Source organism: Solanum lycopersicum, chromosome 12 (assembly GCF_036512215.1).
Source record: "Solanum lycopersicum chromosome 12, SLM_r2.1".
Classification (NCBI taxonomy): domain Eukaryota; kingdom Viridiplantae; phylum Streptophyta; class Magnoliopsida; order Solanales; family Solanaceae; genus Solanum; species Solanum lycopersicum.
Genome location: NC_090811.1, coordinates 60,115,788 through 60,142,878, shown reverse-complemented (window position 1 = coordinate 60,142,878; position 27,091 = coordinate 60,115,788). Strand labels below are relative to the sequence as shown.

General features: G+C 33.4%; 2 protein-coding genes across 2 annotated transcripts; one reads left to right on the top strand and one right to left on the bottom strand.

Moving 5' to 3' along the window:
• The first annotated feature begins 9,253 nt into the window (after window positions 1–9,253).
• On the top strand, window positions 9,254–15,278 carry LOC544156 (54-kD signal recognition particle (SRP) specific protein). The gene is given in 9 exon segments (NM_001247499.2): window positions 9,254–9,568; window positions 10,605–10,704; window positions 10,907–11,060; window positions 11,825–11,975; window positions 12,049–12,197; window positions 12,924–13,024; window positions 13,159–13,316; window positions 14,476–14,590; window positions 14,672–15,278. Coding segments are annotated over 9 exon segments (1,500 nt in total). The 5' UTR covers window positions 9,254–9,337; the 3' UTR covers window positions 15,013–15,278.
• Window positions 15,279–20,982: 5,704 nt separating this feature from the next.
• Window positions 20,983–22,036, bottom strand: LOC101247994 (VQ motif-containing protein 11-like). Its single transcript, XM_004252436.3, has one exon. It carries the CDS (start codon window positions 21,774–21,776, stop codon window positions 21,261–21,263), a length of 516 nt encoding a protein of 171 aa, XP_004252484.2. The 5' UTR covers window positions 21,777–22,036; the 3' UTR covers window positions 20,983–21,260.
• Window positions 22,037–27,091: the final 5,055 nt, after the last annotated feature.

Sequence of the window (27,091 nt, the reverse complement as noted above, 5' to 3'; positions counted from 1 at the left end):
AGATAATGAATCTTGAAATATGTTAATATATCCAATCTAATGAACTAAATTCCCAAATGAGTATGATGAGGAGGTGTGAGTCCTCATTGATGTGCTTGGTGTTGTAACCAAGGGTTATGGTAACTGTAAATGCTGCATGCTAAGGATATTAGTTGATTTTATGATATTGCTTAATACATACTGTTTTCTATTTTGAGTTGGCCGATGATATCTACTCAGTACCCGTGTTTTGTACTGACCCCTACTTTTATGTTTTTCTTCTTGTTATTTGTGGAGTGCAGCAAATGTGCCGTCATCTTCGACTCAACAGTAACTCAAGCCAGTCTTCGCCACACCGGATCTTCAGGGTGAGCTAACGCTTCTAGCTTGGACTGGATCTTCTCCTTCATGTCTTGATGCCTTGAACTTCCGGCATGGACTAGCTTCTTATGTATTTTTAGCTTTTTAGATACTCTTAGTTTAGTAATTTAAAGGTAGATATTCTTGTGATGATGACTTCCAGATTTTGGGGATAATGATAAGTTTTTGAGTTATAGAAGTTGATTATTTATGAGTTTAAGTCTTCCGCATTACTTTCTGTTTATATTATATTGAAATGTTAAGGTTTAGATTGGTTGGTTCGCTCACATAGGAGGGTAAGTGTGGGTGCCAGTCGCGGCCCGGATTTGGGTCGTGACAAACTTGGTATCAGAGCCTTAGGTTCGTTGGTCTCATCACACAAGAACAGGTCTAGTAGAGTCTTAAGGAACGGTAAGGGGACGCCTTTACCTTTCCTTGAGAGGCTATAAGACTTTAGGAAAATTTCACTCTTTCATTCTTTCTTTCGTGCTACTACTTGAGTCCAATTGGTATCCAGGCGATACGAATTGGTATCTGACCATCTTCACTCTCTTTCGCAGATGGTTAGAACTAGAGCAACGACTACGTCAACACCAACACCGGCCAGACAAGAAACAACTGAGCCAGCCACTGGGGCTGTGGCTCGAGGAAGAACAGCGGCGAGGGGTCGTGGAAGAGGTCGTGGGAGGACGTCTTCTAGGGGAAGAGGACGAACACCTAGCCCATCTGATACTAGGGAAGTGACTCCTCCACCGACTGAGGAAGTAATAAGAGAAGGGGAGGATGGGGAAACTGAACAAGTGCAAAATGAGGAAATGCCACCCCAACCTACCCCAGAGATGATCAATCAGGTTCTGGCTTATCTTAGCGGGTTATCTGATCAAGGTCAGGCACCTCCAGTGTTTTCTGCGCCAACACCTCCGGTTTCAGAAGTACAACGTGCGGCTACTATGGCTCCCCGCATGGATGTTCCATTGGACATAGACACATTTCCACGTCTGACTACTGGGCCTATAATGACAAGTGATCAGCATGAACTTTTCAGTAAGTTCTTGAAATTGAAACCTCCAGTCTTCAAGGGTGCTGAATCGAAGGATGCTTATGATTTTCTGGTTGACTGTCACGAGCTACTACACAAGATGGGTATAGTAGAACGGTTTGGTGTGGAGTTTGTGACTTATCAGTTTCAAGGGAACGCCAAAATGTGGTGGCGGTCACATATTTAGTGTCAACCAATAGAGGCACCACCTATGACTTGGGCCTCGTTCTCTAGTTTGTTTATGGAGAAGTATATCCCCCGGACTTTGAGGGATAGGAAAAGGGATGAGTTCTTGAGCCTAGAGCAAGGTAGGATGTCGGTTAATGCTTATGAGTCTAAGTTTTGTGCACTATCCAGATATGCCACTCAACTCTGCTTCAGTTCTCAAGAGCGGATTCGCCGGTTTGTGAAGGGGTTGAGGTCAGAATTGCGGATTTCGGCCTTACAGATAGCGGCAACGGCAAAATCCTTCCAAGAAGTGGTAGACTTTGTGATAGAAGTGGAAGGAGTGAAGCCAGACGACTTCACCACAACATCGACATCAAAAAGGTTTCGGAAAGGAGGTGAGTTTAATGGTTCTTACACTAGGGGACAGGGTTCGGGAAGTTACTCAGTCCGACCAATTCAGTCTTCACTACAGACTGTAGTTGGGGGACCACCTCAGACCGGTCAACACTTCTCCGAGGGGCCTATGCTTGACTCCAGAGAATGTTATGGATGTGGGGAGATTGGACATATTAGGAAAAAATTGTCCCAGACAAAGTTATAGACCCCCAATAGCTAGAGGTAGAGGTGGTCATGGTAGAGGCCGTTATTCTGGAGGACGTGGTGGTCGAGGTAATGATGGTCACCAAAACGGCAGAGGTAATGGGCAAACTGGGGCCACTACATCACAACATGGTAGGGGCAACGGACAGACGAACGATAGGGCCCATTGTTACGCTTTCCCTGGGCGGTCTGAAGCGGAGGCATCTGATGCTGTCATCACAGGTAATCTTTTGGTTTGTGATTGCATGGCCTCTGTATTGTTTGATCCTGGATCCACATTTTCTTATGTATCTTCCTCATTTGCTAATAGTCTAAATTTACATTGTGAATTACTTGATATGCCTATTCGTGTCTCTACTCCGGTGGGTGAGTCTGTGGTAGTTGAAAAGGTATATAGGTCTTGTTTGGTAAACTTTGTGGGGAGCAACACTTATGTAGATTTGGTTATCTTAGAAATGGATGATTTTGATGTGATTCTGGGTATGACTTGGCTTTCTCCGCAATTTGCAATCTTGGATTGTAATGCTAAAATGGTGACGTTAGCCAAGCCTGGGACAGACCCGTTAGTGTGGGAGGGTAACTACACTTCCAATCCGGTACGTATCATCTCCTTTCTTCGTGCTAAGAAAATGGTTAGTAAAGGGTGTTTAGCTTTCTTGGCACATCTCAAGGATGACACTACCCAAGTACCTTCGATTGAGTCGGTTTCAGTAGTTCGTGAGTTTCTGGATGTGTTCCCTGCAGATCTTCCTGGTATGCCACCGGATAGGGATATTGACTTCTGTATTGATCTTGAACCCGGTACTCGCCCCATTTCTATACCCCCTTATAGAATGACTCCCGCGGAGTTAAGAGAGTTAAAGGCACAACTTCAAGAGTTATTGAACAAAGGCTTCATTAGACCAAGTGCATCCCCTTGGGGTGCTCCGGTTTTGTTTGTAAAGAAGAAGGATGGGAGTTTTCGAATGTGTATAGACTACAGACAACTAAACAAGGTAACCATAAAGAACAAGTATCCTCTTCCCCGCATTGATGACTTGTTCGATCAGTTACAAGGTGCTTGTGTCTTCTCTAAGATTGACTTGAGATCCGGTTATCATCAATTGAAAATACGGGCAATGAATGTGCCAAAGACTGCTTTTCGAACGAGGTATGGGCATTACGAATTTGTAGTGATGTCCTTTGGTCTTACGAATGCCCTTGCTGCGTTCATGAGCTTGATGAACGGGATTTTTAAGCCATATTTGGACCTCTTCGTGATCGTATTTATTGATGATATATTGGTATACTCAAAGAGCAAGAAGGAACATGAAGAACATTTGAGAATGGTATTGGAAATGTTGAGGGAGAAAAAACTTTATGCCAAGTTCTCTAAGTGTGAGTTTTGGCTAGATGCGGTGTCCTTCTTGGGGCACGTGGTTTCTAAAGAAGGAGTGATGGTGGATCCTTCTAAAATCGAGACAGTGAAGAATTGGGTAAAACCTACTAATGTGTCAGAAATAAGGAGCTTTGTTGGGTTAGCTAGCTACTACCGCCGATTTTTCAAGGGATTCTCTTCTATTGCTTCCCAACTGACGAACTTGACTAAGCAGAATGTTCCATTTGTATGGTCAGACGAGTGTGAAGAAAGCTTTCAGAAGCTCAAGACTTTGTTGACTACCGCACCTATCCTTACCTTGCCAGTAGAGGGTAAGAACTTCATTGTTTATTGCGATGCATCCTATTCTGGTTTGGGTGCAGTACTAATGCAAGAGAAGAGTGTGATTGCTTATGCTTCAAGGCAATTAAAGGTGCATGAGCGTAACTATCCGACCCACGATTTGGAATTGGCTGCGGTAGTGTTTGCATTAAAGCAATGGAGACACTATTTATATGGGGTTAAGTGTGAGGTCTACACGGATCAGCGTAGCCTTCAGTATGTCTTTACTCAGAAAGATTTGAACTTAAGGCAGAGGAGATGGATGGAGTTACTAAAGGACTACGATATCACTATCTTGTATCATCCGGGAAAGGCGAATGTTGTAGCGGATGCTTTAAGTAGAAAGGCGGGAAGCATGGGAAGTCTAGGTCACTTGCAAGCTTCTAGACGCCCATTGGCTAGAGAGGTTCAGACTCTAGCTAATGACTTGATGAGATTAGAAGTAAATGAGAAGGGAGGGTTGTTGGCTTCTGTGGAAGCAAGATCTTCCTTTCTTGACAAGATTAAGGGAAGACAGTCTGATGATGAGAAACTGCGCAGAATTCAAGATAAGGTATTGCGAGGAGAGTCTAAGGAAGCACAAATCGATGAGGAAGGTGTTTTGAGGATCAAGGGAAGGGTATGTGTACCCCGCGTCGATGATTTGATCAACACAATTCTGACAGAGGCTCATAGTTCAAGGTATTCTATACATCCGGGTGCAACCAAGATGTATCGTGACCTAAAACAACACTTTTGGTGGAGTAGAATGAAGCGTGACATTGTGGATTTTATTGCCAAATGTCCAAACTGTCAACAAGTAAAGTATGAACACCAAAGGCCCGGAGGAACACTTCAGAGAATGCCCATTCCGGAATGGAAGTGGGAAAGAATTGCAATGGATTTTGTGGTTGGCCTTCCGAAGACAATGGGTAAGTATGACTCCATTTGGGTGATTGTTGATAGGTTAACTAAATCTGCTCATTTCATTCCGGTAAAGGTGACTTACAATGCCGAGAAGTTAGCCAAGATCTATATCTCAGAAATCATTCGATTGCATGGGGTTCCACTATCCATCATATCAGATAGAGGTACGCAGTTTACTTCTAAGTTCTGGAAAACATTGCATGCGGAATTGGGTACTAGGTTGGACCTTAGTACTGCGTTCCATCCTCAGACCGATGGTCAGTCTGAAAGGACGATTCAAGTGTTGGAGGATATGCTTCGTGCGTGTGCGATAGAGTTTGGTGGTCATTGGGATAGCTTCCTACCCTTAGCGGAGTTTTCATACAATAATAGCTATCACTCAAGCATTGACATGGCTCCATTTGAAGCATTGTATGGTAGGAGATGTAGGTCTCCCATTGGTTGGTTTGATGCATTTGAGGTTAGGCCTTGGGGTACTGACCTTTTGAGGGATTCGATAGAGAAAGTGAAGTCTATTCAAGAAAAGCTTCTAGCGGCGCAAAGTAGACAAAAAGAATATGCAGATCGAAAGGTTAGAGACTTAGAGTTCATGGAGGGTGAACAAGTCTTGTTGAAAGTTTCACCCATGAAAGGGGTGATGCGGTTTGGTAAAAGGGGTAAACTAAGTCCAAGGTACATTGGACCATTTGAAGTACTTAAGAGAGTAGGAGAGGTGGCTTATGAGTTAGCCTTACCTCCAGGGCTGTCTGGAGTGCATCCGGTATTCCATGTGTCGATGTTAAAAAGATACCATGGGGATGGGAACTACATTATCCGTTGGGATTCAGTTTTGCTTGATGAGAACTTGTCTTATGAGGAGGAGCCTGTTGCTATTTTAGATAGAGAAGTTCGCAAGTTGAGGTCAAGAGAGATTGCATCCATCAAGGTGCAATGGAAGAATCGACCCGTTGAAGAAGCCACTTGGGAGAAGGAGGCGGATATGCGAGAAAAATACCCACATCTGTTTACAGATTCAGGTACTCCTTTTCGCCCTTGTTTTCCTTCTTTTGATCGTTCGGGGACGAACGATGGGTAAATTGGTATCTATTGTAACGACCTGTTTAGTCGTTTTGAGCAACAGACTTCAATTCTGGAAAAACTAGCAGAAGCGACGGACCCCACGATGGACCGTCAAGGGCACGACGGACCGTCGCAGGGTCTCGTTTCAAAACACTTAGAAAATCTGAAATTGGGTACTAAAAATCGACTCTCTGAACTTTGTGACGGAATGGCAGGACGGACCGTCACAGGTGTGACGGACCGTCACAGACCCTTGGTGGAAATTTGGGTATCTGAACTCTGCGACGACCTGCAGGACGGACCGTCGCAGGTACGACGGCCCGTCACAGGTTGCGCAAATCCCAGGCAGAATCGGATTTCCTTACACGTTTTAAGGGACGTTTTTGGACTATTCCTTCCTTAATTATAGATTTTGTGGGTTTATATTAATAACTCAAATTCTTGCGGGTTAAAAGAGGTAACCCTAAGTTAATTAGTGGGGTATTATTGCCATCTTTTACACTTAATTATATGTTAACTAGGGTAAAAGAAAGAGGGTTTGAATAAAGAAAATAGAGAGAACAAGGAGAGAGAGAAATTGATCGATCAAGAGGCAGAGGGAATATCAAAGCTTGGGAAATTGCTTGTTGATTCCAATTCTTCGGTGGAGGTAGGTTATGGTTTTCATGCTATTCGTAGTAAACTCTTAATAGCGAATGATATGTGTTAGTAGTATTGTAAACCTTCTATATGCTTAATTGTATGCTTGCATGAATGATGTGATTATGTAATTGTGAATAAATAAGTATGATGAAGCTATTGAATCCCAAATCTTGAAAAGAAACCCTAATCTACTTTGTTAATGATGATGCCTTGGTATAAAAGAAGGCTTGATGAATGAAAGTAGTGAGATTAGGGGATCGGGTGCCACGTTCCAGTACCAGGATAGTATATGAGGATCGGAGTGTCACGTTCCGACACCAGGATAGAATATGGATCGGGTGCCACGTTCCGGTACCAGGATAGTATATGAGGATCGAAGTGTCACGTTCCGACACCAGGATAGAATATGGATCGGGTGCCACGTTCCGGTACCAGGATAGTATATGAGGATCGGAGTGTCACGTTCCGACACCAGGATAGTATATGGATCGGGTGCCACGTTCCGGTACTAGGATAGAATATGGATCGGGTGCCACGTTCCGGTACCAGGATAGAATGAGGATCGGAGTGTCACGTTCCGACACCAGGATAGTATATTGAGGAGCGGAGTGTCACGTACCGACACGAGGGGAATAAAGATAATGAATCTTGAAATATGTTAATATATCCAATCTAATAACTAAATTCCCAAATGAGTATGATGAGGAGGTGTGAGTCCTCATTGATGTGCTTGGTGTTGTAACCAAGGGTTATGGTAACTGTAAATGCTGCATGCTAAGGATATTAGTTGATTTTATGATATTGCTTAATACATACTGTTTTCTATTTTGAGTTGGCCGATGATATCTACTCAGTACCCGTGTTTTGTACTGACCCCTACTTTTATGTTTTTCTTCTTGTTATTTGTGGAGTGCAGCAAATGTGCCGTCATCTTCGACTCAACAGTAACTCAAGCCAGTCTTCGCCACACCGGATCTTCAGGGTGAGCTAACGCTTCTAGCTTGGACTGGATCTTCTCCTTCATGTCTTGATGCCTTGAACTTCCAGCATGGACTAGCTTCTTATGTATTTTTAGCTTTTTAGATACTCTTAGTTTAGTAATTTAAAGGTAGATGTTCTTGTGATGATGACTTCCAGATTTTGGGGATAATGATAAGTTTTTGAGTTATAGAAGTTGATTATTTATGAGTTTAAGTCTTCCGCATTACTTTCTGTTTATATTATATTGAAATGTTAAGGTTTAGATTGGTTGGTTTGCTCACATAGGAGGGTAAGTGTGGGTGCCAGTCGCGGCCCGGATTTGGGTCGTGACAATTTTTGTGCTAACAACTACTATCACCAGTATTTGTGTATCAAATGTATCTATTGCATATATACCACAAACGTCTATCCATTCTCCTTGAAGCATTTGTATGAATGTCGAACGAAAGTTAAAAAGTTATGATAATGCGATGCAAAATAAAACAATTATTGTAATGTGACCTTTTGTTTAATTATAGTATGTTGATGATATCGAAAGTAAAGATACAAATTTAACGTGGTTCGATACAAATTTAACGTAGTTCGATTGGTGTCATCTAATCCCCAAGCATAGAGGATCAATTTCACTATATCAATACAAGAGTATAAAAGTTGTTGATAAATTAATACATATTTATCAAAGCGATAAATACAAAATTTAAACACAATACAATTAATTTAAGAATGTATATGCATAATTTGAAGAAACATGTTTCATGGAATCCTAACAAACATGTATAATGATGGATGAAGAACACTTGAGCATATTTGTTTAATTTTCATTTTTGTATATGAAAATTCATCTTTCCATTTTGGATGTTCAGAATAAACATTGCAACAGTAATATTTGAGAATCTCATTTTAAACCAGAAGATTTGAATATTTTATGAAGTGAATTTAACTCAATAATCACATTTAAAAAGATCACATTGTGAGATTTACTCTATTTCAGTTTAGTTTATATTTATATTTTTAGTCATATTCATCGGGAAAATATAGTCGATACACATTATAGCAAACTCAATTTATAATTACGAATCCTCAATAATAAAATTGTGTCTAAAGAGGCCTAAATAATAATAAAAACATACTTCTTCCGTCCAACAATAGTTCCAGTTTAGAAAATCAAAAGATAATTTATCTTGTGTTTATCATACACCCTTGCTATTAAATACTATTTATCATCTAACACATTTTTCAAAACATTAAATTTAATAAAGTCAAATAATAAAATAATACTTCTTGTAATCCAAAATGAATGATAGAAATTTGATTGATTGTAAATCATTTCATTAACTGTAAAATAAACAGATTATAATTAAATTGTTACTTAATATAAAAATAATTTTTTTTGAGATTTGACTCTAAAAAAAGGTCAAACTATACTATTACTCTTATTATTTATGGTTAATTTAAGTGACTTTTCAAGTCAACAGTAGACAATTATTATTAGACAGAGAGAATAATATATAAAAGTGATCTTTAACTTAGCCTTAAATTACATGCGTGCACTTTAATTTTGAATGTTCACATAATTGAACAAGTAAACACAAATATTTTGAACTGACATAATACAGATTAACGTCATATGGGACTACAAATTATTACTACTATAGAACACCACATAGAATCATTTATTGGATACTTCAATTATATATTATACATAAAAATATACAGTGAGAAACTCATATTGAGAGCCGGGTTTTATTTTTCAGTTCCAAACCTCTCCATCCTCACCAATATTCATCATTTGGGGAATTGTTGATTCAAAACCCTAAATATTATCTCATGATTCTTATTCTTAGCCCTAATTATCGATCATCATCGTCCAATTCTTGATTCGATAATCGATTTGTTAATTCAAGATGGTGTTAGCAGAATTAGGGGGGAGCATATCGCGTGCTCTCCAGCAGATGAGCAATGCTACAATTATTGATGAGAAAGTTCTGAACGAATGCTTCAATGAAATCACTCGTGCTCTTCTTCAAGCTGATGTTCAGTTTAAGCTTGTTCGTGATATGACCACTAATATTAAGAAAATTGTCAATCTTGACGATCTTGCTGCTGGACATAACAAGCGTAGGATCATCCAACAGGTTCGTTCGTTCGTTTACTTTTAAGTTGGAAACCATTGTTGAATGAAGTAGTTTGCTTATTTTGGATACACTTTTCTTGCTGAAAATTGAAACATTGCTTAGTAATTATATATACTGAATTGTTCGTCTTACATGCTGTCAGTTCCTCTCACGTTTGAATGATATACAAGTTAGACTTAGAACTTTGATGGCAGAAATGTTGCGAGTATGGAGTGAAAGAACCACCATTCAACTTGGAAGTAGAACAAATACTCAAAAGCTAATAACTACAGTATAAAGAATTAACTTAAAGAGTTAAAATTATAAAGATAGATCCTCATTCACCTAGTGACCTTGTCTTTCTTTGTGCAATAGCCAATGCAAATTTCTGAAAAATTCTTGCAAGTTAAGATGCTCCATTATAATATCTTCCTCAGTAATATCATGGACCAACTTAGCAACACACTCATAGAATCTGTTTCAAACTTCTGAATTTAGTAAGTCATTCTCAGCTGCACATATAAATAAATTTTAAGGTTTATAGGTTTAAACTTTATAAGTATCAATCTTAAACACATTGTATTCTTAAAGTTATAGGTTTATATATATTATTTATTGCAATTTCAGTGTATGCTTACTCATAAAATTATGCTCTGCAAAAGTATTGGGTTCCGATGAATCTAGTAGTTTAAAGCTTCATCCTCCCCTGCTTGTTTAGTATGTGATACACTTTCAGATGTAACCCCCAAACATTACTTCAAACAAAACTTACTGTAGATTTATAAAAGTTTAAGGTGCTATCGTGTGACAATCTTCAAGACTAGGTAAAGAAATCTCATGTTTATTCTATTGAAGAGAACAAAAAAGGAGAATAAGATCTGAAGAAGAAATAAGAGAAGAGAAAGGGATAAAAGGCTGAAGAAGAAAATGGCCGCAGCAGCTTGAACTCGAAGAAGAAAGAAAAAAAAGAACTGCCAGCAAATACACACTCACTTGCTTTTTACAACTCTCTCACATTCTTTTATTGACCTAAGATTAAAAAATTTCTCATGTGTAGGCGGTTTTTAATGAGCTCTGCAAAATATTGGATCCTGGGAAGCCTTCTTTTACACCGAAAAAAGGAAAACCCAGTATTGTCATGTTTGTTGGTTTGCAAGGTGAGTTGATACAACTTTGTACTCTTGATTTATATCATATGATACCTTAACAATTTGGTGACTACCACTTAACTAAGTCACTTTCAAAGTGGCTATAGGAATTTGAGTGAGGACATATGTCTAATGCCCTTCCATTTTTCTCATTCATCTTTTTCACAATTTAAAATGGATACCCTTATTTATTTATAATTTATTATTATAGGGTCTGGAAAGACAACAACATGTACAAAGTATGCATATTACCACCAGAAAAAAGGTTGGAAACCAGCTTTAGTGTGTGCTGATACATTTAGAGCTGGTGCTTTCGATCAATTGAAGCAGAATGCAACAAAAGCCAAGATACCCTTTTATGGGAGGTATCTCCTCTTCTCAGTCTATTAGTGTTACCTTCTCTATGCATTCTAAGAAGCTTGAGAGGCTATAATCTGTTGATCATGAATGTTCTCCATCGTACTTTCTGAAGACATTCTACATACTGTCTAGTAAATTGATAAACAATGTCATCGGCATAGGGATCACATATTTTAAAGTTAATTTAGATAAGGAGTTGGAGGACAAAGTGAGCTGCATTTTTTCTTTGCCAAGACTTGTCAAAGAGATTACTTATTATGAGAAATACTTATTCTGAGTAGGATTGTATATACCTATTCCTATTCTAACACTTGTATTAAAAAGAAAAAACTTTCAAAGAGATTAAAGTCAATAGTTGTCAGCTGACTGGCAATCAGTATGCAATGTGTAAAGAAAATGAAATATTTCATTCTAATTTGGCTTAGGGTTGAATATATGTTTCGATTCAATTTTTATTTTCAATTACGGACAGAAGTCCTTAAGCTACCTGTTTTTTTTTTTCTCTGGAGTATCTTAAAGCTAGTTTGCTCAAGATCTCTTACCAGTGATATCCCTCTCTCTTGAAATGGGAATGGACATTTACTTGAACTCCTTTTTCCTAATTGCTTCAACCCTCGTGAAAAAGAAAAAGAACATCCTCATTTATTTCTGAATGGATTGAGTAGCCTGCTATTAGTAATTAACCATTTAGGTTGTTGAACTACGTTTCTTTTCTAAGTAAAACTGTAGGTAATGTTGTATTTTGATTTAATGTATGTTTCTGCAACAGCTACACGGAGTCAGACCCTGTGAAAATAGCAGTTGATGGTGTTGAAACATTTAAGAAGGAAAATTGTGATCTAATAATTGTTGATACAAGTGGACGCCACAAACAAGAAGCTGCTCTTTTTGAAGAGATGCGACAAGTTGCTGAAGCAACGGTATGTTTTACTATGCTCCAGGTGGATGGTTAGCTTGCATAAGAAATGCTAATCTTTCTATTTGGTTTCCCAGAAACCAGATCTTGTGATTTTTGTTATGGATAGCAGTATTGGTCAAGCTGCCTTTGATCAAGCTCAAGCATTTAAGCAAAGTGTTGCAGTAGGAGCTGTAATTGTTACTAAGATGGATGGTCATGCAAAAGGAGGTGGTGCCCTCAGTGCGTAAGTTTCCTTGCTGGTATCGTAGCACTTCTTTTTATAACCGTGGTGTCCTGGCCAACATGAACGCACCTCGACTAATTCCATGGGATGGCTTCCACCTCCCTCTAGCAACCTGTTGATGTAGCATTTATAAAGTATGCCTTCTATTGATAGTGAGCACTCTTGTGCAACTAAACTAAAATATGCCTTCGAGCATGTCTAGGCAACTTCAAGGATTAAAATATTTGCCATCAGTCATTTAGTTTCATTTGTTCTTTTGTTAGTAACATCTCTTTCAATAACCTCTTTCAGTTACATAATCACTCATCTGAGCTATATAACATGTTCCTGTTGTAAATTATTATCTTTTGTCTACCCCATAAAAAAGACTATTCCTCTTTTTCTGACAAGTTTGATTTCTTGATCCATACATGATTTATATGGGGGAAAAATGAGATGCTAATTAAGGGTTGAAATTTAAAGCTTTCGAATTGGTTCCTACAGCACTAAAGCCACAACTTCTACTGTTTTCCATCTAAGATATGTACATTTTTTCTTAAGCCTTGATTAACCCACAAATTTTACTGCCCTGTTCTGATTTATCCGTCTTTTGCTTACAAGTACTTCTTTTTCGTATTTTGAATTTTTAAAGTGGAATTAGTTTCACCAAATAGTTTTTCACAATGAAACTTATAACCTAATTTTGGGAGTGAACAAGCGATATTTATATGATACTCTTCTATGCAGAGTTGCTGCAACAAAAAGTCCCGTCATTTTTATTGGAACTGGTGAACACATGGACGAGTTTGAAGTTTTTGATGTTAAGCCATTTGTCAGCCGTCTTTTAGGTTTGCGTCCCTCTGCTTGCATACGTTTTCATCTCTCTACTGCTATTTGAATTTTTAACCCTGAACCATCTCTGCTTATTTGAGGTACTAGATATTGCTTATGTCTATTGTCCTATTGTGTCGCTCTCCACCAGGCATGGGTGATTGGTCTGGGTTCATGGACAAGATACATGAGGTTGTCCCGATGGATCAACAGCCTGAACTTCTTCAGAAGCTATCGGAAGGACATTTTACCTTGAGGATTATGTATGAGCAATTTCAGAACATACTTAAAATGGGCCCCATTGGCCAGGTTTGCTACTTGCTTGCTTTAAAATTTCTATTTCCTGAAAACTCTTTTTTTCAGTAGTTTTTGCTTTTTGGTGTCAACATCCTTAACATTTGGGTTGGAAAAGTTTCATCAGTATTGGATTCATATATATACTAGATCATTCTGATACCAACAAGAACATACCCCAGTGTAATCACACAATTAGGGTTCAGGGAGGGTAGGACGTGCACAGATCACCTCTGCCTTTGTGGGATAGGAAGACTGAAGCAACAGACAGTAATACACTAGAGGATAAGAAACTACACGACTACTAAATATTACTACTAATAAGGAGGAGAGGAGAGGAGAAAGTTAGACCCCTGCCACTCCCACATAAAGTGCAACAACACTCACCTAGCTACTAATCTCTTACCCTAATCATCAACCTTCATACCTTCTAGGGTCGTGCCCTCAGTAAGCTGAAGTTGTGGCATGTTCTGTCTAAGCACCCCAGTTCTTCGGCATACCCTTCTCTCTCCTAACTCCTGCTGCAACCAACCTCTCACACCTCCTTGCTAGCACATATGCGCACCTCCTTTTCACATGCCCGAACCATCTTAGCCTCGCTTTCGTGATCTTGTCTGCCATATAACCCACTTTCACCTTGCTCTGCATTACTTAATTCCTAATCATCTCTCCTAGTATGCCCACACATTCATCGTAGCATCCTCATCTATACGACATTCATCTTCTGGATGTGGGTGTTCTTGACTAGACAACACTCTGCCCATGCTACAATGTTGGTCTAACCTTAACTCTGTAGAGCTTACCTTTAAGCCTTGATGAGACATTCTTATCACACGGTACCCTGGATTTGAGCCTACATTTCATCCACCCTACTTTAATACGATGTTTGACGTCATCATCAATCTTTCCGTCTCCTTGGATTATGAACGTAAGATACTTGAAGGTTCCTCTCTTGGGTATGATTTGTGCATAAACCATAAATATTGATAACTTAGAGCAAGCTCATGATCATTTGCTAGTCCTTGAATACAATTGGAAGGGATATGTCAATCGTAAATATTTAAATATTTTGCTCAACCACTCTTTCCCATCTTTGGCTCTCTCTCTCCCCCTCATTCATAGCTGCATGCTTCATTATCATCTTACATGTTGCTGATGTTTCTATGTGGTGTAGGTCTTTTCCATGCTTCCAGGATTCAGTGCAGAGTTGATGCCAAAAGGACGTGAAAATGAAAGCCAGGCAAAAATTAAACGATACATGACAATGATGGACTCAATGACTAATGAAGGCAAGTGATCTAATTCCGTATTTTCATGCATTAATTTGTTTTTAGTTTGATGTTCGATTTCAAGTTCCAATACAATTGCAGAATTGGATAGTTCCAACCCTAAGCTTATGACCGACTCCCGAATTATGCGGATAGCTAGGGGTTCCGGCCGCCAAGTGCATGAGGTAATGGATATGATGGAGGAATACAAACGACTGGCTAAGATATGGAGTAAGATGAAGGGACTTAAGATTCCAAAGAAGGGAGAGATGAGCGCCTTGTCTCGAAACATGAATGCACAACACATGAGCAAAGTCTTGCCTCCCCAGATGTTGAAACAAATAGGCGGTATGGGTGGTTTGCAGAACTTGATGAAGCAAATGGGTTCTGCCAAGGACATGATGGGTGGTATGGGTGGTATGTTTGGTGGTGGAGACAAGTAAACATGAAAGCACAATTAGCAGTTAAAACTCAAAGCTGGCAAATCTTTTTTCTTTTTTTTGTTAACTGGTAAAGAACATCTTAACCCCAGAGTTTCCTCTTTCTCCTTGTATTAGTGGTCATAGATTTTGAAATTTTAGGAAGCAGATAATGTCAAATTTTCAATAGAAGGATTTGCTATGATTCATGTAGCTTGATGATTTTCTTTGTTGTAATTTTGTAGCAGGATGTTTCATAAGTACAAATTGTTGAGTGTATAGCATTGTAACTGTCAATCTTTTCTCTCACCGTGATTCGAAACCGACTATTTGAACGGAAAAAATAAGTTATTGGTTTATCGATAGTGGATTACTGATTTAATGATTATGATAATGATTTTTTTTAATTATCAGGTTAGCGGTCCTTAACAATTTGAGTTTTTTCTCAACGGGTTGATCGATGATTCAATAGTAAATTAATATTATATTAATATAATTCGGTATATAAAGTCATTTGACTTAGTGTTTTGCTTTCATATTTTTATCTCTAGCTGTTTCAAACTTTCTACAATGTGTTACTGTTTTTGAGCAAGATAAAGATAAAGTATGTCAGCTTATGTGCATGTTTTATTTGGTTTGTCACTTAATTTTTAATTATTTATTTTGTGTCAAATATTAACGATTAAGCTGGTAACCAAATCGATAATTCATAATCAAATATTTTAATAATTTTATAATGATTTAGCACATCTATAAATTAATATACGATAAGTTGAACCGATGTGCAAACTTCTCTTTCGCACAACCATTACATAATAAAAGTAGAAATTGCGCTCTACGTATGCTAAGAGAAATTGTGCCATGTACCATATATTTTGAGTTTGTTATTCGGATTAACCCGTCCTTTAGTAAGGGATTCATCTTGGGGGTCGAGCTCGTTGCATCAGGTTTGTCCAGTGCAGATTACCTTTTCTATGTGGTTTGCAAACTATTGCATAGGAGCAACAGTCTTATCGTGTGTGCACCCAAAAATAGCGACTACGAGTTTTCCTTGTCATAAAAAAACCTCTTAGTTTTTTAATTAAATAAAGGGAAAATGCACAAGTACCCCTCTAGACTATAAATCAAATTTTCAGAGACACACTTTAACTATTTAAAGGTCTATTACCCCCTGAACTTATTTTTTTAAATAATTTTGTGCACCTTTTTAGCTTACGTGGCATCCATATATCTCCCACGCGCCTCAATTGCGTGGAGTCACGGAGTATGCCATGTAAGACAAAAGATATATAAAATTACAAAAAAATAAATTCAAAAAATAATAAGAATTTAATTTAATTAAGATGCGTCTCTGAAATTTTAATCATAGTGTAGAAGTACTTGTGCATTTTCCCTTAAATAAAATATAAGAAGTTTGTTGGGAGGTATGGACATGATAACAAAGCTAGATCATTAGAAATGACATGTAAAACAGATATTTAATTTCCCAAATAGTATGTGAAAGTATTGACTTACTCACAGTGGAATTATTCTGTTTTATTTAGGCATCTCAATACATATATATCCTCAATTTTTGCCAAACAATTTAAATTTTGAGATTTGAATTTCTAATTTTTATTGTGAATGTAAAAATATGATAAATCATAATAATTATAAGTTAAAAGTGGTTAAAATTTAAAAATAATAACAAATTTTGATGGAAGAAAACTTGATTAACTTTTGAAATTTTAATTATATAACACAATTTTTTTAAAGAAAAAGTACACATATATAACCAAATTATAGAAATGGAGATGCTCCATATACCAGTATGATGTTAGCATAATAAAATGAGGTGGAAAGCAATATATGATTTGACAAAGTTGTAGTCTCGTAGACATCTTTCTTTTTTTCAACTAGCCTACCTAAATTTGTGCTAAAAAACTTATTTTTTTGTCCTTTTATATTCATATTAGAGTCTGATTAAACATAAATTTATGTTTAGAAGTTTTACATTGAAAATTAAACGTTTTCTAACAAAGTTTATTCTGATTTCATATTCAAGAATACTCAAACTCAAATTCTTTAGTTAAGAATGAAAGAATACTTATCATTTCACCACGACTTTATTTTATCTTTTATACTCATTAATTGTTTTCTTTTTTTTCCTATCCAAATACATGACAGACTTTGGGATTATTTTCACGAATAATCATGTAGTATTTGAGTTTATTTACACCAAAGTTATCGACTTAATTATTTATTTTAATGGAAAATAATATTTACCCAAATATATACGTAGGTTGTTACAACTCAGAACTATTGATCCGGAGACGATGAAATGATATCTTTTACCTTTTTATAATTTGTAAATAAAAATATTCAGATAGTATAGGTTAAAATGAATTTATTAGGTGTAAAAAGGCATGCCGATTATTTTATAATAAATTTTATATTATTAATTATGAACCAAACTTTTATAAATCAAACCATATTAATTCAAAACAGATCAAATTGAATTAGAATTAGTTCAAAATAGATTGAGCCACTCAATAAAGATGTTAATTCAATCTTATTAACTAAAAAATAATGGTAACTTAGATGGCCCTTATTGATTAATTAAATCAAAAGAGATGTTATTAGAATAAAAAAATTGCTATTATTTTTTATGTAAAATTAACTGATGAATGTCTATCGATTTTCTTTTTAAAAAAAACTTAAAAATGATTGCAAGTTTATCAATTGCACCAAAGATCGTCGTTTCTACTTGATTTTGAATTAATTAGATATAAAATAATCAACAAAAAGAATCAAAAATATTCTTTAACATATTAGAAATAGTTCAAAAATGTCATTCTTTCGTCTGTCAATCAAATTTGCTCCCCCTTCTCCCTATGGTAAAAAAAATTGACTTTGACCAATTAAAGTTCGTTAAATTTGCCATTTTTTGAACTAAGAAAATGTTTATCAACCATTAGATAGGACTAGTTAATATGTCTTTTTGCTCCGCGCAATCTTAAAATATCTTATTAGAATTTATACATATAATATTTTTATAATATAACATAAATTTAAAAATTCTTTTTAGCCTTCGAATTTGAATAAATTAAAGTCTCAATTTTATTCCATTTATCTGAAATATTTGAATTTTTATTTTTATCTAATAGCTAGATAGAAGAAGAAGTGAATTTGAATCATTTCTAATAAATTTAAAATATTTTTTTATCTAATAAGTAGAAGGAGGAATAAATTTAATTTAATAGGTGAAAGAATACCATTTTAAAGACATTTTTAATACGTTAAATACACTTTTCAATATTTTTGGAAGAATAAATACAAATATAATTCCATACAAGTCTAGAAAACTTCCAATTTATTGTAATTTTCTTCTTATTTTCAACACTCTTGTCGATGTGAGGGACCAGATAAGATTACAGAAGTGGATGACAAAATATATTGCAAAATTAAACTATACGTTATAATATAATATAATATAATATTGTTCTTTTCTTGTAAGACTAATTTGTCATCTAACTTTGATGGCAATGTGTGAAATAAGACCTGTCAGAGTCTTCCCCCAAAAATTAAAATTCTTATATACTTTTTATGTCCTCTTAAAGTCAACTACGTAACTTTCTATAAAACACGTTTTGAATATAACAAATATTTCTCCCCTTACTTCTTGTCAAAGCTAACATATATTTCCTCATTCAATGCGATATCGTTTGTCATGTTATTTTTTAATTTTATTAATTTTTAAAATTAAATAAAATTATATTAACTTGATATTTTAAATAAAAAAATTAAGTATTTTAAAATTAAATAAAAAATACTATAAATTATAATATTAATATAATTAAAAAATACGTGTTAAAATGTTAGTTAATATTTTTATAATTTAACTCTAAAAATAAAAATTCATAACAAATAATATCAGACGTAGGAAATACTTAACTGTTCACATTTTCTCAAAATACGTGTAGTTTACCTTCTTTAAAAGGGTAAAATGGTTAATGCTATTATTCTTTTTCTCTTTTTATTTATCCTTTTTGATAAATTAAAATAAAAAATAATTTATTTTTCCTATTATATTGTTAATTTATTAATAATGAGTAATGTTTCTGAAAACTATAGTAAATAAATATGTTTGTGATCTTAACAAATTGATAGGGATAAAATGCACTAATCATTATTTTTATTAATATGTATGTTAAGTCAAAATTTAACAAGTAAAAAGGACAGGAAGTACCCATATTTTCTTAATGAGTGTGTAAATGAAAAGTAAGATATAGTAAATAATACCAACTATGTTATATTGTGAATATTAGTAATCTTTTTCTTTAACGAAACATTTTCATTGCATGCTTCTCCTAATTTCCTGGATCTCATTTTGTGTGATTATATTGAGTATATTATTGTAATTTCTCTTTCTTTTCGAATGACTTAAAAGGGAATTACTTATATATAGTTCAACAAACATTAAGATCTACTTGAAAGCAATATCATTTGTAAACATGTACTCATGTATAGAGTAACTATTTTAATATATATAGGATCAAGTGCCAAATTTAAATTTATCGTAGATAGGGAGGCTATTTATTGAACTCATTGCGCTTAATAATTTAATTTGAATTGGTATAGCAACATATTGGATTTGGACCACTTTCATATATATATATATATATATATATATGGATTTGAATTCGAAAAACCTAATAAAAACTAGACCAACTTTGAATTGGAGATTGTAGCCGTTGGTACTTAAACTCACACTTGCTCTAGTGCTACATAAATTGTTATACATATATTGGAAATATTGCAATTTATTTTATTGGCATTGCGAAAAAAAAGGAAAAAATGGGGGAGGGGGTGGGGGTGGGGTGGGGTAATACAAATAGAGTGTCTATTGGCAAAATGCTAGACAAAATAAATTATACTCCGTCCATTAGTTATACTAAAAATATATATCTACTTAAACAAAATCAAGACAAAATGTATCACTTTATACCTGTTTTCATCTTTAATATGAAGTATTATTCATTTCTCAATATTTAATAAATAATTAAGAGCAACATAGTAAAATTACTATTATTTTATTTTTACCTTTCAAGATATGTGTTAAATCAACATGAACACACAAAAAAGATGGATTGAAAAGTCGTAGATATGGAGAAAAACATGTTGAGAACCTCAACTCCATATGGAGACTTTGCAACGCGCGATCTGAATTCAATCAGAATTTCATATGAATTTTCAAATAGCAGGTGAAAACCCAAAAAAAAAAGTTAATTTCTCTTGTAAAAATGTACAACATGGGAGTGTGAAATGAAGACTCTTAATGGTACAAAAAGTATTTATTTTGAATGAGTAATTAACCTTTGCAGCAAGTATTAGTCAAATTCAACTTTTCTAAGTAAGGTTTTAGCAGTCAAACACTTGACTTCTTAATCAAAGATATATAGACTTAGGTTAGTAATATACCAATTAATTAATGAATTCATAAATTCTTGGTAGTAGTTATAATCATAACAGAAATTGGTAGAAGACTTGTTCAAAGGGAATTAAAACTAAACGTTGAAAAAAAAAAGACAAAGAAAGCTTCCAGTATTGCCTTGATATTCCTTAGAATTTTTTCGAACAACTGTAAAAAAAAAAAAATGAATAACTAATATGAGACGAGAAAAGAAATGTCTTTGATATATAAAAATAATAGGTTCAATTGGATTTGTTTATATTGTATTTCACTCATCTCCTTATGTAAACACTCACACCTGAATGCTAAAATTAAAATAAGAAAATAAAACGAGAAGAAAATATATAACTATTTTGAAAGGAGAAAATGTTAGTCGATACACATTTTGTACCTCGTTAAAAAAGAGTGCAACACTAATGAGGAAATTAAAAAAGAAAAGAGTACAAACGTACATCAAATATTGAATTCTCAAATATTATTTGATACAATCTCAATCAAAAATTGGCCCAACTCTACATCATAAGAATTAACACAAAATACTATTCATGATTAATATAATTTTAATGTCTATATAAATAAACAAAGTGAATAATGCGTCCTACAATTAATTTGAACATAATACATAAACGACTCAACTTTTCAAACGTGCACAAGCTGATACTTAAACTAATAAAATTGAACCAGTATTTACATTCATCATCCTACATAACATCCTACATATAATTACTACGCTAAGTAAAACACCTATGTATTGTTGTTTAACTTTATTCAAGCTAAATTTAAATATCTACTGAGGTCAAATTAAAATTACGCGATTAATTCATGAATGATGCGTGTCTTTAGGAGATTGAAGAGGAAATAGAGAAAGAAGTTGAGGTGTTTGAGAAGCTCTAGGAGTATTAGGATGCAAGTAAAATCTTTTCTCAGCAATAGCTCTTTCTTCTTCTTCTTCTTCATCATCATCATCATCCATGGTTGATCTTGGACTTATTCCACGTGTCAACACATCAAGAGGTGAAATTGGAGATGCAAGAAAACTACTACTACTAGTAGTAACTTTTTGTGTAGTAGACAAATTCATGGTCTTACTTGTAGAAATATATTCAACTTTACTTGCATTATGCCTCCGTTTATGTAAATTGAACGTCGATGAACGCGTTCGATCGATGATGGTGGGGAACTTGTTGGATTCAAAACTAGTGAGTTTTTGAACCACAGAACGGAAGTTGGAAGGATCAGCTTGGACAAAAGTCGTATTATTATTGTTATTGTTATTAGATGAGATGTTCATCACACTATTGTTGTGTTTCTTGTTGTTTTTAGAGGTTGAAGTCATGGTAAGAAATATGTATGTATGGAGGAGGATAAGAAAAAAGGCATAAAAGTTAGATGGGGAAAATGAAAGAAGAAATTGAGTTGCTTGGTGTGTTGGTGTTTATATAGTTGAATGCCCCCCCCCCCCCCCCCCAGGATTGCATACTGTTGCTTCATCCGTCTTAATTTATATGAAACAGTTTAAATTTATAAAATTTATTTGTTTAATTTTTTTTTTAATGTTGGTTCATATTGACAAATCAACAAAGAATAAAATCTTTTTACTTATTATACTTAGTTACTCACAATCAATTAATTTTTTTTTTAAAAAAAAAATTCTTGAAAATCTTAAATTTTTTATTCATCCACTTCATAATTAATAAAATTACTCAATTATTATTTTCTTAATAGATGTATCAATTGAAAAACGAATAAATTATCTATTTATTAATTCAATTTACTTTAATTTTCTTAAATTCATTATGATACATATATAAATTTGACTTGATGAGTAAATGTTCTCAATATGATTTAATATGTTGTGGCAAGTCGGTTGCCTTATCTTCTAGGCAAATTCATAATAAGGTAATACATATTCTCTACACAGTCATCATCAATATTAAGACTTTTGATGTAATCCATGATTTATTATTTTCCACTCCACACGTTATAATGTCTTTGTAGCATGGACTAAAGAATATTGTCGTAGAAGTCTACATAATAAAATATTATAATAATTAATAACTTAAATAATTAAAAATTCATAAAAGAAATGAATTAAAAAATTAAGTTTACTCACAAAGTTTCAATTATGCCATTTATATTGTGACGATCTGAGAGTATTTAAGCAAGGGGTATACGGTGTGGAGTTGAAAAGTTTGAAATTTGAAGTGTATGTAGGAGTGGGGAAAAACAAAGAAATTAAATAGGAATGAGCTGGCTATGAAATGATTTAATGATGAGCTTTTAGCTATACGATGGTAAAAAATAAATTATCTCCGAACTATTAATAGTTTTAAGATATATTTATATATATTTTTAATATATAATATGAGTATATGATATGATAGATGATGTCAAACTCTTTTAAGAGATTGAGACTTTTAAAATCAAGAGAAGTGTTTGCACACCCACAAACTTGACGAGAAGTTCATCTTGCATACAAATTTTTGGGGTTTCAAGTCTTGCATCCACCAAGAATATTTCTTGCCTGAAGCGTAAAATATCAGATTGTAGAATATTTTCACTATATAAAAAAAATTGAAATTCGATCTTGAAAATAGGAAAGGGAGAAGAAAGCTCATCATAACTGTGAAAAGTCACTTTAAAAGGCTATGATGAGCCTTTTTTGTGACTCGAACTTAAGAGTGTATGCAAGATCGAGAGTATATTTAAGTTAAATTAGTCAAGTAAAAATATATTTTTAAAACTATCAATAATTTAAAAATAAAACTAATAATTCGTATAAATTTAAAAGGAGAAGATTTGAGAAAATATTTTAGCAAGGGGTATACGGTGCGGAGCTGAAAAGTTTGAAATTTGAAGTGTAAGTATGAGTGGGGAGAAAAACAAAGAAATTAAATGGGAATGAGCTGGCTATGAAATGATTTAATTATGAGCTTTTAGCTATATGAGGGTAAAAAAAATCGTTTCTCAACTATTGATAGTTTTAAAATACACTTATATATATTTTTAATATATAACGTGAGTATATGATATGATAAATGGTCTCAAATTCTTATAAAAACATGAGATTTCTAAAATCAAGAAAATCATTGAAATATCATAAATTTGACGAGTATTTAAAAATATATTTCACTAATATTATATGATCGAGAATATACTTAAATTTAATTAGTCAAGTAAAAGTTTACTTTTAAGACTGTCAACAATTTAAAAATAAATTAATAAATTCGTATTAAATTTAAATCTATAATTAGCAGGAAAAAGGTTGATTTTTTTTTGGGGGTAAAATCAAATTATATATAATAGTATAATACTTTTTTTTACGTATATTCAAGGTAGAAAATATGAAGTTGGATATTTCGTGGCCACAAAGATTGATATACAGTCAATGATACTAATGACTTTGAAGTGTAATCATTTGACACCTAAATTATTTATTGCTATAAAACAATAAATAAATTGAGACGCGGAATCTTTCTCTATAATCTGAATTTCGTTTCTGCTTTACATTGCGTGAGGTAAAGGAAGTTTGGTCCTTTGAAAAACAAGTGGATATATTAAGTCTACCGATATGAATTGTAGTGCAGTAATGAAATTATTTTATTTTTAATTAGTGATATTGAATTTGAGTTTTTAATATGAAAAGAAATTCCTAAAATGTGTAATTCAAATTTAATTGAGGTTCAATATATATGTTTCAAACACCGTTTGAAAAAAAAAAAGTTTTGAGTTCACTTTCCTCGCAATACTACTCCTACCCCTAGACTATTAAAATGTCACAACATCGTTTTAAAAATATGATTTTTATATTATACTAATGCAGTTTTACTAGGTTATTTAATAGGAAAATTGTCTAATTACATAAATATTTTTAATATTTACTTTTTTTCTTGTCATTTTATAATTTATGTATAATACAAATCCTTAGATATTTGTACGACTGATAATTATTTCATAAGGGTAAACAGTGATTTTTTAAGTTAAATAATTTCTAATTATAGTAAAGTGATATTTCTTTTGAGACGGCCTAAAAGGAAAGAGCGTCACATAACAGAGGGAGTAATTAATTTTCCTATAGTTTGAAACATATTGTAAAATTAGTTGATAATTTCATACTAGATTTTAAGTTAGATACACATATTTCTGCTACCAGAACACTTTTAAATACAAATACTTAAGGAGAAAGGTAAGGGATAGTGTCTAATACATGTAAATCACACTAGATACATGTATCTGAAATGTCAAATACATTATGAAATAAAATACATAAGGAGAGAGGCGAGCGACATAGGACAAAAACGAGCAAGATGTGAGAGAAGTGATTGAGAGACTCAAATACATGTAAATCACACTCAATCCATATATCTGGAATATCAAATACATTTTGAAATACAAGGAAGAGAGGCGAGCGACATAGGACAGAGGTAAGCAAGATAGGAGAGAGGTGAGCGAGAAAGGCAGATACATATGTACACACTTAGATATAATATATCTAAAAAAAATTATACCAAATTTTGACCTTGTAACTAATGTACATGTATTCAAATGCACGAAAGATATGTATTTATGATAATTTTGAGAACTCACTGAAAGATACATAATTAAGCCCTACACTAATAAAATTTATGTTTTTTATTTAACGTACAACAAATATTTATAATTTTATTTAGTGTAAATTTAGTTTTTATATATTATATATTTACTTGAGATTGCAACCAGAAAAATTCTTTTAACTTCAAATTCTAAACCTTCTATCCATTTTCACATTGTCATTTATTTGTTATGTTAAGAAGTTGTTTATAAAATGACATAATAATGTAAATATTAATTATATCAGGAATTTCTACCCCTTCCCCCCCATATTGTGCCTAATGTTGGAGATATGCATGGACAAGTTTCTTTGCTTTACTCGTTGTTGCTGTTTTCTTTTTTCTTTGCGGGATTGCCTTATTTTTTGGAAAAATTATGTGAATAAATAAATATATAATAGTCTATTAGTAACATAGTTATAATTTAAATTAATTATCATTTGCAGTCTCTTCGATTATAGTTATGTGTACCTCTATCCTCTCTTATATATATACAAATACAAATTATACATATACATATATAATTATATATAGGGTATACAAATAAAATTTGTCTCTCTCCACTCTCTGCTTCTCTTTTGCTGGCTTCTCTCCTTCTCTCAATCTCGCTTGCCAGATATACAAGTACATATGTAATCCATTTATATATATACAAATATTTGGCAGATTTTACATATACAATTCGATAGAAATACAGATACAATTCACCTTTCTCCACTCTCTGTTCAATCTTATTTGCATCTCTCCTCCTCCTTTCAATCTCACTTGCCTCTCTCCTCCTCTAACATGTAATTAAAAATTGTAATTAGCAAACTATAGTGATAAAACCTAATTAAATTATTTTTAGTGGCTATTTAAGAAATTTCCTCTATCTTTTTTTTGTTTTCTCTCTCATTGGACTTTCTTTTTTCACGGGGCTAGCTTCCTCCTTTCTTTCTTTCATTCTTATTTTCTTAAATATCTAATTAAAAAATGTATATATCAAGACATCTATGAGATGATCCAATCTTTCCTCATTGGTATATCCATATATATATATATATATATGTAATTATTAATATAACTTATGATCAAATGAATTGTTATAATTATAGGAATTAAAATATAGTGAATTTGATTATTTTTTGTTTTTTGTTTTTTGTTTTTTGTCCTGTCTTTTTTATTGTTTTAGTGCCTGTATATTCAGATTCACATGAAAAAATTTCACTTCAAAGATAAAATTTCAAAGACTTTAACTCCAAAGCTCTAAATTAAGAATAAACATATACATATTATTTTCATCTCAACTTATGAATTTGATATGCACTATATTGGAAAATAATGATTTTTGCATTGATATATATTTGATGGAATAAAATAGGCCTCGAAGAACAAGGAAGGAGAAGAAAAATAATACGGCTTCTAACTCTATTAGGGGATAAAGATTCGATCAAATAATGTCCAATGACCTTATAGATTTATGCCATGTGTATTCTATGATAATTTATGGTTGAGATTAATTTAAATTATATATTCATCTGAATAATAAATTTAAATTATATACTCATCTTAATAATACAAACAACAAAGCTGCCAATTATTTTTTATTTTTTTAAAACTATCAATTAAAATAATTAATTGTACTCAAGCTAATATTTTCTAGAAAAAAAATTGAGATTGCCGGGTATGTGGATCGAGAGTTGATAAAACTCAATTTGATAATGCAAATACTTTTAATCAGGTATATTAAATCTTCTTTTTCAATCTTAATTACTTTTAAAAATATTGGTCTTGTGTATACACTTAATTGTTTTATTTGATAATTTTAAAAAATAAAAATAGTTAACAACTTTGTTATTTTTATTATTCAATGAGTATATATAATTTAAATGAATCTCAATCATAAATTATTATATAGTACACATATCATGAAGCTATAAGGTCATTGAATATTACCTGACCTATTTATACTTAACCGGATCTTTATTTATATTCAGGATACATTAAACATGAAAGATACTAAAGAGTTTCTTTGGATGGCTGTCTCCTAGTGTATTGTATCATTATATTATTTAAAAATTAA

Bases quoted from the DNA above. Each gene is read 5' to 3' on its own strand.
- LOC101247994 (XM_004252436.3), bottom strand. From the start codon at position 21,776: ATGACTTCAACCTCTAAAAACAACAAGAAACACAACAATAGTGTGATG.